Source organism: Monodelphis domestica, chromosome 1 (assembly GCF_027887165.1).
Source record: "Monodelphis domestica isolate mMonDom1 chromosome 1, mMonDom1.pri, whole genome shotgun sequence".
Lineage (NCBI taxonomy): Eukaryota > Metazoa > Chordata > Mammalia > Didelphimorphia > Didelphidae > Monodelphis > Monodelphis domestica.
Genome location: NC_077227.1, coordinates 692,950,360 through 692,966,503, shown reverse-complemented (window position 1 = coordinate 692,966,503; position 16,144 = coordinate 692,950,360). Strand labels below are relative to the sequence as shown.

The window sequence follows — 16,144 nt, the reverse complement described above, 5'->3', positions numbered from 1 at the left end:
TGTTTTTTTAAAACCTTTACTTTCTATCTTAATAACAACTCTTAAGACAGGAGGGGAAGGATTAGACAAATGGAGTTAGTAACTTGCCCAGAGTTATACCAGGAAGGAAGTGTCTGAAGCCAGATTTGAACCTAGGACCACTCCCTCCCCACCAATTCTTATCATTTTCAAAGGTTTAGATAGAAATGGTCCTGGTAAAGTCACTTTCCTGTTATTTAAGAAATTATTTCATGTTCTGTGGTGGTTAAAATCTCTTAAGTTAATAAAATAATTGCTTTTTGTAATTGAGTACAAGCATGAAAATATGAGCTCATCCTCTTTTGGCTCCACTGAAATAGTTCACAGTCTAGCAGCAGACAAATCAACAGGGATGAAAGCTGCCTTTGCCTGTTCCACTAGGTCTCCATGCTTTGAATAGTTTTGTTATTTTTATTATAATCATCATCTCATAAGACACTTTAGACATTCTTTATTTTAGTCAAACCAATAAGCTTCCTGTCCCCATTCCCATCCTTCCCTTTCCTGTCTCTTGACTTTTGATTGTGTCTTCTCCTTGAAGCCTGGAATAGGCTCTCCTCCATCTCTATCTGTTGAAGACTCTCCTTTTCTTTAAGATTCCTCTCCAGTGACACCTCTCCCACAGCCCCTACGTGAATGGGTTTTCTTTCTTTTCTGCCACGGGCAAGGTCCAGTCTCACTCGAGACTCCAGGGGTTCCTGACAGGTGGCGAACGATCAGTCAAGAAAATAACAAATGGAAGACAACTTAATCATTACGGCCATGTGACTGCTTTGCATCTTGATAGCTGCTCCACCATGCCCAGGCTTGATTTTTATTTTTAACCCATTTTCTTGGCACTCAAATATACATAATCAAAGAGAGATAATTGGAAAAGTGATACATTAACTTTTAACAAATCACTTGATTAACATTCTATATTTTTGTTTTGTGATTAAAGATAGAATAAAAGTTGCACACAAGATAAATGATTTTGTCATAGGTGGCTTAATTTTCTCATTACCCTGTGAGAAGTTTTGAGCTTACAAACAATCAAGGAAAATTACTTATTGCTTTTAATAAAATGGAATAATTAATCAATAGTTCTTAAAAGGCAATTCAACAATCATACCATTGAGGTTGAGGGGTACTGGGAACAATTCAAATTTAGTATTAGACTGGTCAATTCTCAGGATTTTTACTAGGGAGTTCCTAAGTTACTGATTTGTGTAATCGAGTCACTGAGGCATACTGAAGCTTGATGTACTTGTACTTATTGCATGGTCCTCTATGATTGATTTGTGTGCTGGCTTCATGAGAATAAATTTCTGTGAGTGGGAAAGTTTTGGGCTTGGCCTGTAGCTGTGGTTTTGCTGGGAATTATGTACCTAAATAAAAGTTAACCCATGATAGTCTTTTTGGGATTGGGTTTAAGGGTCTGATCTTTTGGTGATGTTTTAGGGAATTAGGGTACAGATGTTTTGCTCTTGCATTATTTCTTTTGAGACTAGGGGGAATAATAATCAGTCAATTCATAGGTAAGGGGCATTGATGAAAGAGGTCATGTAAAGGGGGATTGGGTGGGCAATCACATCTCGCCAGGGACCACTCTGTGGTCTCCTCAGCTACCATGCATGACTCTGTCAAGGCGTCATGGCCTGATGGCTCCTGGCACTTTTCTTTCTTTCTTTGTTTCTGTCTTCCTTCCTTTTTTCCTTTTTTTCTTTTTTCCTCCTTTTCTTTCTTTCTTTCTTTCTTTCTTTCTTTCTTTCTTTCTTTCTTTCTTTCTTTCTTTCTTTCTTTCTTTCTTCCTTCCTTCCTTCCTTCCTTCCTTCCTTCCTTCCTTCCTTCCTTCCTTCCTTCCTTCCTTCCTTCCTTCCTTCCTTCCTTCCTTCCTTCCTTCCTTCCTTCCTTCCTTCCTTCCTTCCTTCCTTCCTTCCTTCCTTCCTTCCTTCCTTCCTTCCTTCCTTCCTTCCTTCCTTCCTTCCTTCCTTCCTTCCTTCCTTCCTTCCTTCCTTCCTTCCTCCCTCCCTCCCTCCCTCCCTCCCTCCCTCCCTCCCTCCCTCCCTCCCTCCCCTCCCCTCCTTCCCTCCCTCCCTCCCTCCCTCCCTCCCTCCCTCTCTCTCCCTCCCTCTTATGTTGTGAGATTTCTTTGGGCCCTTTTGTCCTTGCCCCTACCAATCCCTCCCTAACTTTAATTAATACTCAAATTGGTTAGTTTAGAATAATTATAGAAAGCTTTAGGGTTTTAAATATCTATTGTGGGTTAGAAGTAAATTATTCCCTGATCCGCTTCCCTTTTCCCTTTAGCTAATTAAACCTTTTTAATTTTATAGATATAGCTAGTTTTAATCCCTTCTTTTAACCCACATATAATACCTCCTTGGTTTACTTCAAGTCCCAGCTAAAATCCCATCTTCTATAGGAGAAGATGTTCTATAGCAGGGGTCCTCAAACTTTTTACACAGGGGGTCAGTTCACTGTCCCTCAGAGGCCGGATGAAGGGCCGTACTGTAAAAACTAACCCTAACCCTAATCCTAACACTAACCCTACCCAAGTAGCAGTATACACAGTACAGAATTGCCACCTCCAGATCACCGCTTATCATGCTGATGTCTTCCATTAGGCAGCCACATAATCCTTTGTGCGGTGCCTAGTTCTAAGGCACCACGGAAAGAATTATGTCACTGTAATTAGTACTGTATGTGAGTGATGCCATGCTTTGTGGTGCCGCCACATACAATGCTCCTCTCACTGACCACCAATGAAAGAGGTGCCCCTTCTGGAAGTGCAGTGGGGGCTGGATACATGGCCTCAGGGGGCCGCAGTTTGGGGACCCCTGTTGTATAGGAACTGTCTTGATTCTAGTATCTTCTATCTGTTCATTATTCTTATTTATCCTGTATATAGCTTGCTTTGAATATAGTTGTTTGCATGTTGTCTCCCCCATTTAGATCATAAGCTTCTTGTGGGCAAGGACTGTTGGTTGCCTCTTTTTGTACCTCTGGCAGTTAGCACAGTGCCTGGCACATACTAGATACTTGATAAAGGTTTACTGAATGATTGTTTCTTCTCAGCTGTGAAAGTGATTTTTCCCCTAAATGCAGGTCTGATTATATTACCCTTTGACTCAACTCCAGGGATTCCCTGTTGCCACTAGGATTAAAAATAAAATCTTCTGACACTTAAAAGATTTTCATATCTCATTCCCCTTCTACCTATCTAGTCTTCTTATTCCCTTCCATGAACTTGATGTTCAACTCTACTTGCCTTCTAGGTTTCACATAACATTCCATATTCTGACTTTTTCCCATGTCTGTAGTTCTCGCCTTCCTTACCTCTATGTCCTGGCTTACTTCAAGATAGCTCAGATCCCACCTTAGACAGGAGATCTTCTTGTTCCCTTCCAAACCCTCAATTGCTCGTCCCCTCTGAAAATGACCTTCCATTTATCCATCCGTCCGTCCATCCATCCATCCATCCATCCACCCCATCCACCCCATCCATCCATTCGTCCATCCATCCACCCATCTCTCTGTCCATCTATCCATCTATCCATGTATTCATCCATCTGTCTATATACATGTGCATGCATATGTGTATACAGACACACACACATAATACACACATACACACATATATAAATAAAACCTTTCATTTTTATATATCATGTATGCTTTTAGAAATTTGCTTGCTGTCTTCTCCATTAGAAAGTGAACTCCCTGAGATCTGCCCTATATTTTTGCTTTTCTCTACATCTCCAACATTTAGCACAGTGCCAGGCACATGGGAAACTTTAATTAATAAATGCTTCTTGACTGCTCTTTCCTTGGTATCATCAGGACTTTGTGCCTGATTTCAGCCCTCATCGATAGGCACTAGATAAATAAAAATGCTTTCTTATTTCATTACTCCCCAGGGGAAAGGAGCAGAGAAAACCTGTTGTTAATGATTGCTGCCAGCTGCAATTTAGCTAGGTGCAGCTCTCTATGTACTAACAGGCCTGAACTGAGGCCAGAGCACAGTTAGACTCAGAGTTGTCTGGAGAAAAGTCTTAATGGGAAAGCCTGAGGCTATTCACAGAAACATTCCTGGGTGTGACTTAGGGTGCTTGGTGCTTTGAAAGGAACGGTGCCCAAATGGGATAAATAGCCATTGACTCACTATGCTTCTGATTTCTGTAGGTGTGTGTCATGCCCCCTAAAATAAGGAGAAAAGGAAAGAAAACTTGCAAGATGAATTCCATCCCCGTAGGGGGTATATAATAGCAGCCGAATCACTCACATTGCTCTCTGTCCTGCTATGAATTTATAGTCAGAGGACCTTGAAATAGGACTTTGCCACTTTAATTTATAACCTTGAACAAGTTACCTTGTCTGGGCTGTTTCAGTTTCCTGATTTGTAAAATTCAAATCACTGGACCTCAGTCTCTCTGACAAGAGGATCCACTGACAAACCAATCCAAGAAAGCCCTATGGATAGCGATGGCCCATGGAGTCACCAAGAGTTGGACGTGACCAAACCATTGAACAACAAATGGATTCTATAAGGGGGAGGTGAGAAGGGAGGGAATACATTCCAGGGCTGGGGAAGGACCTATGGCAAGGCCCCAAGAAGGGAGATGGGATGCCATTTATGGGATTAACACGTGGGATAACTTGGTTGGACCATAGAAGATATGAAGGATAGAATTTATAGCAGAGGTATCAAACACACAAAAGGGCCTGAATTTTAAATGAAATTTAAATTAAGATTAAAATATAATTGGAAAATATTTAACAAAATAAATGAAAATACAGTAAAACAGATAATAATACATTCAAATTAATATGTAGCCCACAGGGGTCTTTAGTACCAGTTGATGCATTCCTGTTCATTTTGGGTTTTATACCACTGTGTACAATATACCTAGAAAGGTGGGCCAGAGGCAGGTTGGAAAAGTCTTTAAAAGCCAAATAGGAAAGTCCATTTTATCTTCTTTTTGTTCAATTGTTTTCAGTTGTGTTCGATCTTTGTGACCCCATTTGGAGTTTTCTTGACAAAGATCCTGGACTGGTTTGCCATTTCCTTCTCCAGCTAATTGGACAGATGAAGAAACTGAGGCAAACTGGGTTAAGTGACTTACCCAGGGTCACAGAGCTAATAATTATCTGAGGCCAGATTTGAACTCATGAAGAGTCTTCCTAACTCTAGGCTTATGACTGTATCCAGCTGCCCCTTGTTCTTTCTCATTGTAACCTATTTTTGTGGGGGTCAGGTGCATCCTTGCTGGATTGTGAATGCTACAAGGTCATTTCTCTTCTTTCCCTCTTGACTAGTGCCTGGCAAGTCCTGACATTTAAGAGACCCTTCCCAAGTGCATCTCTGCTCTGGCCTAGCTGGAGAAGTGAAAGATATTAAAGCTCAGATAAATTGAAAAGAAAAAAGCATTTGACCAGGACTTGAATCAAATCTGGTCTCTGCCATTCACTCTCTTCTCTCCTCTGGGCCTCAGTTTTCTTCTCCGTGTGAAATGAGGGATCGAATCCCCAAAGTTCCCTTTTAGTTCTCATATTCTTTGCTCTGGACTTTAACACTTCATGTGCTAAGGCCCATCAACTTTAGTCAGTCAACAAGTGGATATTACATGTCCCTTCTTTTTTTTTTTAAACCCTTACCTTCCATCTTGGAGTCAATACTGTGTATTGGCTCCAAGGCAGAAGAGTGGTAAGGGCTAAGCAATGGGGGTCAAGTGACTTGCCCAGGGTCACACAGCTAGGAAGTGTCTGAGGCCAGATTTGAACCTAGGACCTCCCGTCTCTAGGCCTGGCTCTCTATCCACTGAGCCACCCAGCTGCCCCCTACGTGTCCCTTCTTGGCCAGATTCTTTTCCATTCTGACCACCTGTGATTTTTAGTGTTTGTTGTTTTTTTTTTGGGGTGATCCTTGGTTTCTGTTTTCCATTTTGCAGGTTTTGACAGAGCCGGTATCGAAATGGAGAAATGTCCGTGGCCACAATCCTCTGGTGAGTGAGCTGTAAGGGGAGCCTGCCCTTTTGGGGAGTCTGGTCCATCTCAGTCCCAGGCTTCATTCAGGGCTGGGCCTTGGGGTGCTAGGAGGATGTTTGAATGAAGATAACAGTGGAGTGCAGAGGCCACTGGGCAAAATTCTACCCTTAGCTAATTTGGGGATATCAGGGCTGATAGGGGTGTGGGCCAGGAAGGGCAATAAACTACGGGTAGAATTCTCCAGTGGATACTTTGGAAAATGACATTTTCCTATTTGAGGAGATGGATCACTGGGTCTGGAGGCCTCAGACACTTCATTAGTTGTGGGATCCTGGTCAAGTCACTTAATCTTTCTCTGCCTTAATTGCTTTATCTGTGAAACAACAATAGCTAATTGCTATTATACCTATAAGCAATAATGGCCAATAATAGCCAATTGCTCTTCCAGGGTTGTTGTGATGATAAAATGAGATGATATTTGTTAAAAAAAGAAAGAAAAACACAATTTGCAGCTGTTATTATTTGCTTGTTCAACTAGGGATATGAGTTAAAATCCTGAACTATTAATAGTCATGGGTTTTGAAGGGATTTCTGACTTGCAGAAGGTGAAGTTCAAGACTCAGAGACTTAGAGGTCTTTTTTTTTTTTTAAGAAGGATCATTTTAACATTTCCTTTGTGACTTTGAACAAGCCATGTCATCTCTTTGTATAGGAAAGATGAAAAAACTGATCTTTGGACCTTAATTTCCTTATCTGTACAACAAGATAAGAAAACTGGATTCTGTAATCTCCAGGATCTGGTGGCACTGATAAGCTGTGTTCTAATATCACTTTCAGCTCTGACATTTAAAAAAATTAATTTAATTTTTTAATGAACAAAAAACATTTTTCTTTCCCATATAACCTTTCCCCTCTATTAGAAAACAAAAGAAATGGTCATGATATTTTATTTTCTAAAGAGCCTTAGCACTCTAACATTCTGTGTTCTAACATGCTTTCTAGTTCTAGTATTTTGTTTTAAAATTTTAAAATTGTTTAAAAGTCCTCATTTAAAGTGCCTTGTGCCTTGTGCCTCTGAGGTTTTATATGAGGGCCCCTCTAGCTCTTAGGCTCTTTTGGCTTAGAAATTTTGGGATCCCGTGATTGATTTTGACAGTAAGAGCTTATGAGGGGATCTGTAGAGGGGAAATTTTTCCAAGGAAGCCAGACCCAGTCCTGACTATGTTGCCTTGGTGATGAGGAGCAGAAGAATTGGGGAGGAGACAGGGACTACCAGACTCCCGTGCCTTGGGTTTACTGCTAGAAAGCCATTAGTGGGTATCAGTATTAAGCTGGCTGTCTACTTTATTTAATTCAGCAAGTCTTTCAGCTCCCTCTATTCCTTTTAGGATTCTTTGATGCTATTGGCTTGGGAAAGGGATGTTGTAATTTTCAGATCTTTCCCCACCTCTTTCAGAGCATCAAGAATCATTCTAAGATTTTGGGCGTGATGACTGTTGCTATGGAGTTAGAATCATAGTATTGGAAAAGTCCTTAGGAATTGCCCAGATTGACTCTCAAACCATTACAAAAATGTAGTACTGCTTACTAGCTGAGTGACCCTGAGCTAATCACTTAATCTGAGTTTTCTCATCTGAAAATGGGAGTAAGAATCCTTCTACCACTAACTTTGGTATCGTTTTGAGAAAATATATTCTAGAGCATGATAGAAATGTGGGTTGACATTATTATTAAATTAAGACTCCAATAATATAGAATCTTAGAATTGGATGGAGCCCAAGAGATCATCTTGACCTGGAATTCTTTAGCTTGTTTATGTCCTAGACTTCTTTGACAATATTTGGAGAAGCCCAATGGCCCCTTCTCACAGAAATTACAATGGAAACCAATCATATTGAAATACATTTATCAAAATATTTTTTAAAACCAGTTCATGGACTCCAGGCTAAGAATCCAAAATCTTGTTCACCTTCTTTCTCCCTGATCAGGAAACCCCTCTCCAGTAGCCCTGAAAAATGGTCACTGATCTCTTGCTTGATGACCTTCGGTGACTGGGGAGTCACTGCTTTTTGAGGTGATTCATTCTGCTTTGGACAGCTGTCATTGTCTTTCTTTATGTGGAGCAGAAAACTTGCTTACTCCTACCCTCTTCCCTCGGGTCTCAGTTCTAACAACTATCTCTACCTTGGCTACAAGTAGAATGGATCCAAGGGGCCATCTGAGTGTTCTGTTAACTGGGCTAAGCATACTTGGCCTCTTTGCCTAGAGCTCATATAGCAAAGTTTTAACAATTTTTAAATTGGGCAGGTAGATCATCTCATGAATAGAGTGCCAGACCAGGAGTCAGGAAGATACATCTTCCCCAGTTAAGAGCTGACCTTAGATACTTGCTGGATGAGTGACCCTGGGCAAGTCACTTTACCCCCAGTTTCCTCATCTGTAGAATGATCTATAGAAGGAAATGGCAAATTACTCCAGTATCTTTGCTAAGAAAACCCCAAATGAGGAGTTAACCAAAACTTGAAATGACTTAACAACAATTTTTCAGACATATATATATAAATATAAAATAGAATTAGATTATTCTTAATTAAAATATAAAATAGTTTACATATTTATTATTTATATATTTACATATAAAATATTTATATAGTAAAATATATTTATGTATGTAAAAATAATATTTATTTATAAACTTAGCAACTATTGTCTTAATCTAAAATTATAATAACCTTTTTAAAAGAAATCCTATCCGAAACTATAAGCTCCCAACCACCTCCAACTTGTTTTAATCAATAAAAGGTATATATTAATGTTCACCAAATATAGCCAAATTTATTTTATAGTTGGGAGGCATTTCTTTGTCCTTCATGTCCTTCTTTTGCATTTTTTATAGTTAACCAGTGTCCTTCTTAAAACACGAAGCTCCAAACTAAACAATGTAAAGTCATGAAACCTTGGAGCTGAAGAGGACCTCAGGTATCATCTAGTACAAATCTCTCATTTTATAGGTGAGGCAAACTATGCTGAAAGGGGTGAAATGATTTATCCAAAGTCACTGGTTCAGTAAGTCTTAGAGCTTCAACATAGAACTTTTGACTCCAAATCCCATGGTCTTCTCTATTCTCCTAAGGTTTATACATTAGTAAACTCATGCCCCTTCTTATTTTAGATACTATATTTCAATTAAGGAAGCCTTAAATTAGTTGTTTTTTTTTTTACAAATTTTAACTCAAAAAACATTTACTTAGTGTCTAGTGTATACAAACTCCCATTCTAAGCCCTGGATACATAAAAAGGAAAAGCCACGGTCCTTTTCCCCTCACGGTCTGGTAGAGGGAATACATTGTATATAGAAACAAGCTGGAAAGAGTGTACAAAGTGAATAGCTAGAAGACTTCTCAAGAAAGTTTGATGGGAGACCCTTTCAACTGGGGGGAATCAGAGAAGGCTGCATGGAGAAGGTGACTTGGCTTGAGCAAGAATCTGAAGGAAGAGAAGGATTTCAACCTATAAAATTGAGGAAGGAGGACCGGAATGGAGGAGATCTAGTGCAGATGTTTGGAGGTAGGACAGAGCAAGTAAGTTTATGGAATAACAAGTAGTCCAATATGGCTGGAATGGAGAATGTATATTTATACACATATCACGTGTATAGATATTTATTACATCTATATCATGTGTCAATATAACTATATGTATTTATAAAATCTACAATACAGATATATACCTTTCACACGTATTTTATACACAAATTTTATATATGTATATTTTTACACATGTTTTACTTATATATATTTTACACATACACACACATATGAAAATAGAAAATTACTTATAATTCTTAGAACCCTTCTGGCTTTTTTACATGATACACACAATGCAAATTTATACACACATACATACATATATACATACACATGTACATACATACACATATAAGAGACAGTTATGTGACATGAAGTTGGAAAGGTAGTTTAGTGCCAGATTGTGGAGGGTTTTAAATGTGAAATTTGTGTTTTATTCTAAACACAACAGATAGCTATGGCAGGCTTATGAGCTAGGGAAGATCATGTCTGAATCAACCCACACATTTGCCACTCATTTGATTCATTGAATATATATATAAATATATATATATGAATATATAATAACTTGTAATTCCTGGAACCTTTCTAGCTTAAAATTTTTTTTCTACATGAATAGGTAGCTCATTGTATAGTAGATAGAGTGCTAGATTTGAAGTCTAGAAATCCTGAGTTCAAATTTTGTCTCAGAGACTAGTTGTGTGACTTACCCTCTCTCATTCTCAGTTTCCTCATCTGTAAAATGGAAATAACAGTAGCACCTGCCTCACAGGGCTGTTATGAGAAGATCAAATGAGATAATATGTGTAAATGCTTTGTAAACTTTGTGTGACTCTAGAAATATTGGCTCTTATTATTAAAGGTTATAGAAGTGTTAACTCTCATTATTATTTATAGCTACCTAACCATAGCTCTCCCAAATTGTTTTTGTGCAGTTGGTTCAAATCAATCCCCTTAATAAAAACATATGCAAATACTCCAGCTAAAAGCAGTCTCTAAGGTGATTAAAAGACAGACGAGGAAATGAAAGCAATCACCCAGAAGGTGCTCCAGGGGGTCAGACTATCATTGCCAGAGACTTAGAGCTGATTTTACACTCTGCTCTCCTGCAGTTGATTTTAAAGATGTGGGGGTGGGAATGGGGAGAGGGTGTGGATTATAAGCATCAAGTCTGGATTCAAATCTATTCCGAGTCTCAAGCCACTATACTATGAATCCTTCCCCATCCCCCTCCCCCCCCAGGCACTGATGATCTTTCACAAACATATATGAAGGTGAAGGTTTAGTTTTCTTTTCACAGACTTCAATCAGTATGCCTTGGGTCCTGGGGCTGAAACTTCTGCCTCAGAATTGTCTGGACCTAGTTCTTCTGCTTCTTTGCCAAATGATGGTTCCTTTTCTCTTGTCTTATAGGGCAGCAGTTCTTAAGTCATAGTCTTGGACCCCTGGGAGTCCTCAAGATCCTTCTAGTTCAAATTTATTATCACCATAACACTAAGGCATTTTTTTTTGCCTATTAAAACACTCCTTTTTCTGGGTGAGGCTAATACTTCAACCAAAACAGATTGAATTCAGAAGCAGTTTGAGAATCCAGCTGTCTTCCATTAAGCCAGACATTAAATAGATTTGCAAAAAAAAATATGTAAAGCAGTATCAAACTTTTTGTTTTGGAAAAGATACTTAGTTTTCATCTTAAATATTAGCTCTTCTGCCTTGGAAGCAATCCATAGTATTAATTCTAAGACAGAAGGTGAGGGTTTAAAATTTTTTTTTATCTTTATTTTATTCCAGTAATAAATTTCCACATAAGTTTTCCAAAGTTATGTGATTCATGGTGTCTCCCTTCTCTCTTCCCTCTCCCCTCTCCCCTTCTGGAACTGACAAGCAATTCCACTGGGTTATACATGTGTTATCTCTCAAAACCTATTTCCATATTATTCATTTCTGTAAACAAGTAATCCTATAAAACCAAAACCCCAAACCCTATACTCATATAAACAAGTGATAAATCATGTTTTCATCTGCATTTCTACTCCCAAAGTTCTTTCTCTCGATGTGGATAACATTCCTTTTCATAAGTCCCTCAGAATTGTCCTGGATCATTGTATTGCTATTAGTGACAAAGTATGTCACAGATGATCATCCCACAATTGTTCATTTTCTGTGTACAATGTTCCCCTGGTTCTGCTCATTTCACTCTGCATCAGTTCATGGAGGTATTTCCAGCTCATATAGAAATCAAGCAGTTCATCATTCTTATAGCACGATAGTATTCCATCACCATCATATACCACAGTTTGTTCAGCAGTTAGAAGGTAAAGGTTCAAAAAACAAACCCATGAACAACAACATCCATGAGGTCATATAGACATGACTGAGTGACAACAACAAATGGGTTTATTTTAATTTTCAAAAATTGTTTTATTTTTTCCCTTATTACACATAAAAACAATTTTTCAACATTCCTTTTTTTAAGTTTTGAATTCCAAATTATCTTCCTTCTTCTGACCTCCCTCTCTCACTTCTTCTCTATCTCCCCCCTCCCTGAGACAATAAGCAATCTGATGTAGATTTTACATGTGTAATCATCAAAAATATTTTTCCTTATTAGTGATTTCATGAAAGAGATTTCAAATAAAAAAAGAAAGAAAATGAAATATAGTATGTTTCAGTCTGCATTCAGATTGTCAGTTCTTTGTTTGGAAGGCAGATGACATTTTTCATCCTGCATTTTATTATAATTTTTAATGAATAAACACAATAAAATTTTTATCAGTTTTAATTTCTTAGATTGTAAGTATTAATATCTAATAATAATAGACATCACTCAAATGAACAACAGCTCTTTGAGGGTCCTTAATAGTTACTAATAGTGTAAAGGGGTCCTTAGACCAAAAAGCTTGAAAAAACCACTGCTATAAAGCTATTTTTGTAGCCCTCAGGGGAGGAAAGACTTACCTTAAGCCTTGGGATGAGTTTCAGATTTGGAGACAAGATGTGAGTTCATTTCCCAGCTCTGATCCTTGTTAGCTGTGTGACTTTGGTGGAGGCATTTTCCCTTGTTATAAAATCTCAAGGGAGTGTGAGCTAGTTGATCTCTAAGGCTTCTATGGACTTGTCATTCTTTTACCTGTGAGATCATTGAAATGCTTGTCTCCTTTTCCACTCTAGGGCCTGATGTATCAGGATGCCTCAAAATGGGGATTAACTTTTCAGACTTATGTGCAACTTACCATGCTGGACCAACATACGAAGCCTCGGGTATCTTTTTCATACTTGATTTTCTTTATTTTAAACCTATATAGAATTCTTTAAGAATAAGTTTTTTTATTCAAAGATTTTTATTTTTTCAATTGCATGTAATAGAAAATTTGAACATAGGTTTTCTGACATGAAAAGATCCAAATTGTTTCCTTCCCTCCCCCCTTCTCAGAGATGGTAAACAATCTGATCTGGTTTACACATGGCTTATTATGCAAAATATACTTCCATACTGGTCATTGTTGTGAGAGATTACTCATATAGAACCAAACCCTAAAATAAAACTGTAAATAAACTAATGTGAAAGATAGTATGCTTTGATCTGCATCTGACTCCAACAGTTCTTTCTCTGGAGGTGGATGGCATTAGGAATAAGTTTTTAGAAAGCCTTTTTTTATCAGGAAGAAATTTTTTACCTATAGTTGAGGTCTACAGTGGAATAGTAGAAAGTCTCTCCTTGAGACTTGAAGTTAGTTCTACAACGGGCACTGTTGTCTATATTAATTAGCTCAGCTACTTTTCTGCTCTGGACCTCAGTTTCCTTATCTGAAAAATGACAGTGGAGGAGATGATTTCCTTTAACCTTTAGCTTTCTCTTCAATCTGCAAGAATCCCTTCCAGCTCTGTATTTTAAGGTACTTCCCAGCTCTGACATTTTCTGTTCCTCAGAATTTTCCAACTCTGGTATTCTGTGTTCCAAGGTCCCTCCCAGCTCTGACTTCCATTGCTTCCAAGAACATTATACACATTAACTAAAGGGTGTGAATGATTCCTCCCATGGTTAGGTACCCATACCTCAGTTGTGTAATTAGTAGTTGGATTAAGGTACAGGCTTATAGATGTGTCCTTGGAAAAAATACTTAAAAAAATTCTTTTTGGCAAGTATGAATTTCACTTTTCCCAAGTTACGTTTCTTAAAATTAATGGGTCAGTGAAAGAGTGTGGCTAGAGAGTCGGTCTTAGAGTTGAGAAGTCATGGTTTATTTGCCACTCCTGACACATCCTGGCTGTATGTATGACCCTAGGCAAATTTTCCTGTGACTTGTCACTAAACCTATTTTCCTCAGCTGTAAAATGAGGGAGTTGGAAAGGGCTTCTAGTCCTTTGATCCTTTAATCTTATAAGCCATAAATTTAAAATGACAGACAAGTGGAGAATCCCATTTAGACAGAAATCTTCCCTAGTTTGTATAATCTTACAGAAATAGGTGTATTCAGAAGCTCAGGATCTTCGTGGACAGTTTTTGAGGTCCCTGGGAGGAGGCTACAGATCTCTGACCTAGGCTGGAATTTACTTCTCTTTCTGGAGCAGTTGTTGGCTTTTCAGGACAAAGGACAGCAGCATTAGCTTCTATTCCATCAGTCATGATTACCTCACTGACAATGTTCTGGACACCATCTTTTGTCACACTGTTCTGTAACAATGGTGGTTTCCACCGAAGTCAATTCCTTCAGCTACAGAAGTGGAAATCCTTTGGAAACCTACTACTTCACTAATCATCATTATGGGGAAATCTGGTGTAGATGAAAGGAAAACCACTGTCCAGAGCCAACAGGATGGAGACAATGAAGGTCTTCCTGAGAGTGGTGCAGAGTGGGATATGTAGAAAAGTCAGAGAATGAAGAGAAGTGATTTCTATGTGTTACATAATATTTGTCCACATCAGGCGCAAAACTAGTAAGTCGCCTTTTCTTTTTCTTCCAGATTTCACCAGTGCGGATGATGGAGAGGTCAATTCACAGTGCAAAATATATTTTTGTAGAAAATCTGTTTAAAAGGTACAGTTGTTGGCTTGTTGATTTTAAAAAAAATAATCATTGAATAATTTTTCAATGGATTTATTGAGTGCCTATGCTATCTGTGACACTGACTTTGATTTTCATCCAAAACAACTATCCATCTTAGAAAACTGGTTTTATTTTCAGGTTTGGGTTTTATCTTAGCTTTGCTGCTCATTTTCCTATGTGACCTTGGACAAACCAAGCACTGGATTTAAAGTCAGAAGTGCTGTGTTCCAGCTCCTTTTCTGCTACTTACTTGCTCTAATATCATATAATGTCCTTCTTTGACCTTCAGTTTCTTCATATGTTGACAGAACCTTAGATCAGTTTGGCCCACTGAGGCAGTAAACCAGAAAGGAAATCACAGAGAGAGGCATTTATGTTGTGTAATTAAGATTTGTCCTTGCAAAATCTTGTCAACACAGCATAAATCAGGGGTCCCCAAACTTTTTACATAGAGGTCAATTCACTGTCCCTCAGACCGTTGGAGGGCCAGACTGTAAAAAAAACCAAAAAAAAAAAAACTACGAACAAATCCCTAATGCACACGGCACATATCTTATTTTAAAGTAAAAAAACAAAATAGGAACAAATACAATATTTAAAATAAAGAACAAGTAAATTTAAATCAACAAACTGACTAGTATTTCAGTGGGAACTATGGGCCTGCTTTTGGCTAATGAGGTGGTTAATGTCTGGTTCCAAATTAGTCTCTGCTAGCCATAACAAGTGATGAAAGTGTGCATCAGTTAGTATAGATCTGGTTGGAGATTTCAGATGTTTCATTCTGGAAAAAGTTTGTTCACAGACATAAATGCTGCCAAAGGTGGTTGCCATTTTGAGTGCATGGTTCCTGAGATTAAGATATATCTCAGAGGGGATAGATGCACAGAAATTAGGCAAGCTGCTTGACTTGAATGCATCTTTCAGAGAGTCACAATTCTGCAGTTCAACCAGTTCCATTTAGTAAATTGTATCCACATTTTCAATATCAATAGAAAATGGGTTAAGGGGGGCAGCTGGGTAGCTCAGTGGATTGAGAATCAGGCCTAGAGACAGGTCCTAGGTTCAAATCTGGCCTCAGACACTTCCCATCTGTGTGACCTTGGGCAAGTCACTTGGCCCCCATTGCTCAGCTCTTACCACTCTTCTGCCTATGAACCAATACATAGTATTGATTCTAAGATGGAAGGTAAGGGTTTTATTAAAAAAAAGAAAATGGGTTATGGAAACGCTTTATGTCCTGTTCATGGAGATAAAGCGCTTTAAATCTGAATTGGAACTTCTTTTGCAACTTTTCCAGTGAATCTACACATGTTTCTTTTGGGAATGTAATCAAGGGTTTTTCTACTAACACATTTTGAGTTAAGGGGAGATGGCAGAAATTTTCCTCCTTCACTTGTTTGATAAGGAGGCCTAATTTTACTTCATATGCTTTCACATGTGATTGCATATCACAGATGAGCTTCCCTTTTCCTTGAAGTTGCACATTGAAACTGTTGAGTAGCGTTGTTACATCTGTCAGAAAGG

At 38.4% G+C, this 16,144-nt stretch overlaps 1 protein-coding gene across 4 annotated transcripts in view; it reads left to right on the top strand.

Moving 5' to 3' along the window:
* TK2 (thymidine kinase 2) overlaps nucleotides 1-16,144 on the top strand; it is a 110,313-nt gene that overhangs the window by 79,483 nt on the left and 14,686 nt on the right. For 2 of the 4 annotated variants that reach the window (XM_007477102.3, XM_001371804.4), the window contains 3 exons: nucleotides 5,949-6,002; nucleotides 12,744-12,833; nucleotides 14,538-14,611. In XM_007477102.3, coding sequence (XP_007477164.1) covers nucleotides 5,949-6,002; nucleotides 12,744-12,833; nucleotides 14,538-14,611 — 218 coding nt within the window. Of the gene's footprint in view, nucleotides 1-5,948; nucleotides 6,003-8,883; nucleotides 8,965-12,743; nucleotides 12,834-14,537; nucleotides 14,612-16,144 lie in introns of those variants that run through there. The other 2 variants (XM_007477103.3, XM_016427658.2) reach the window with 2 other exon arrangements.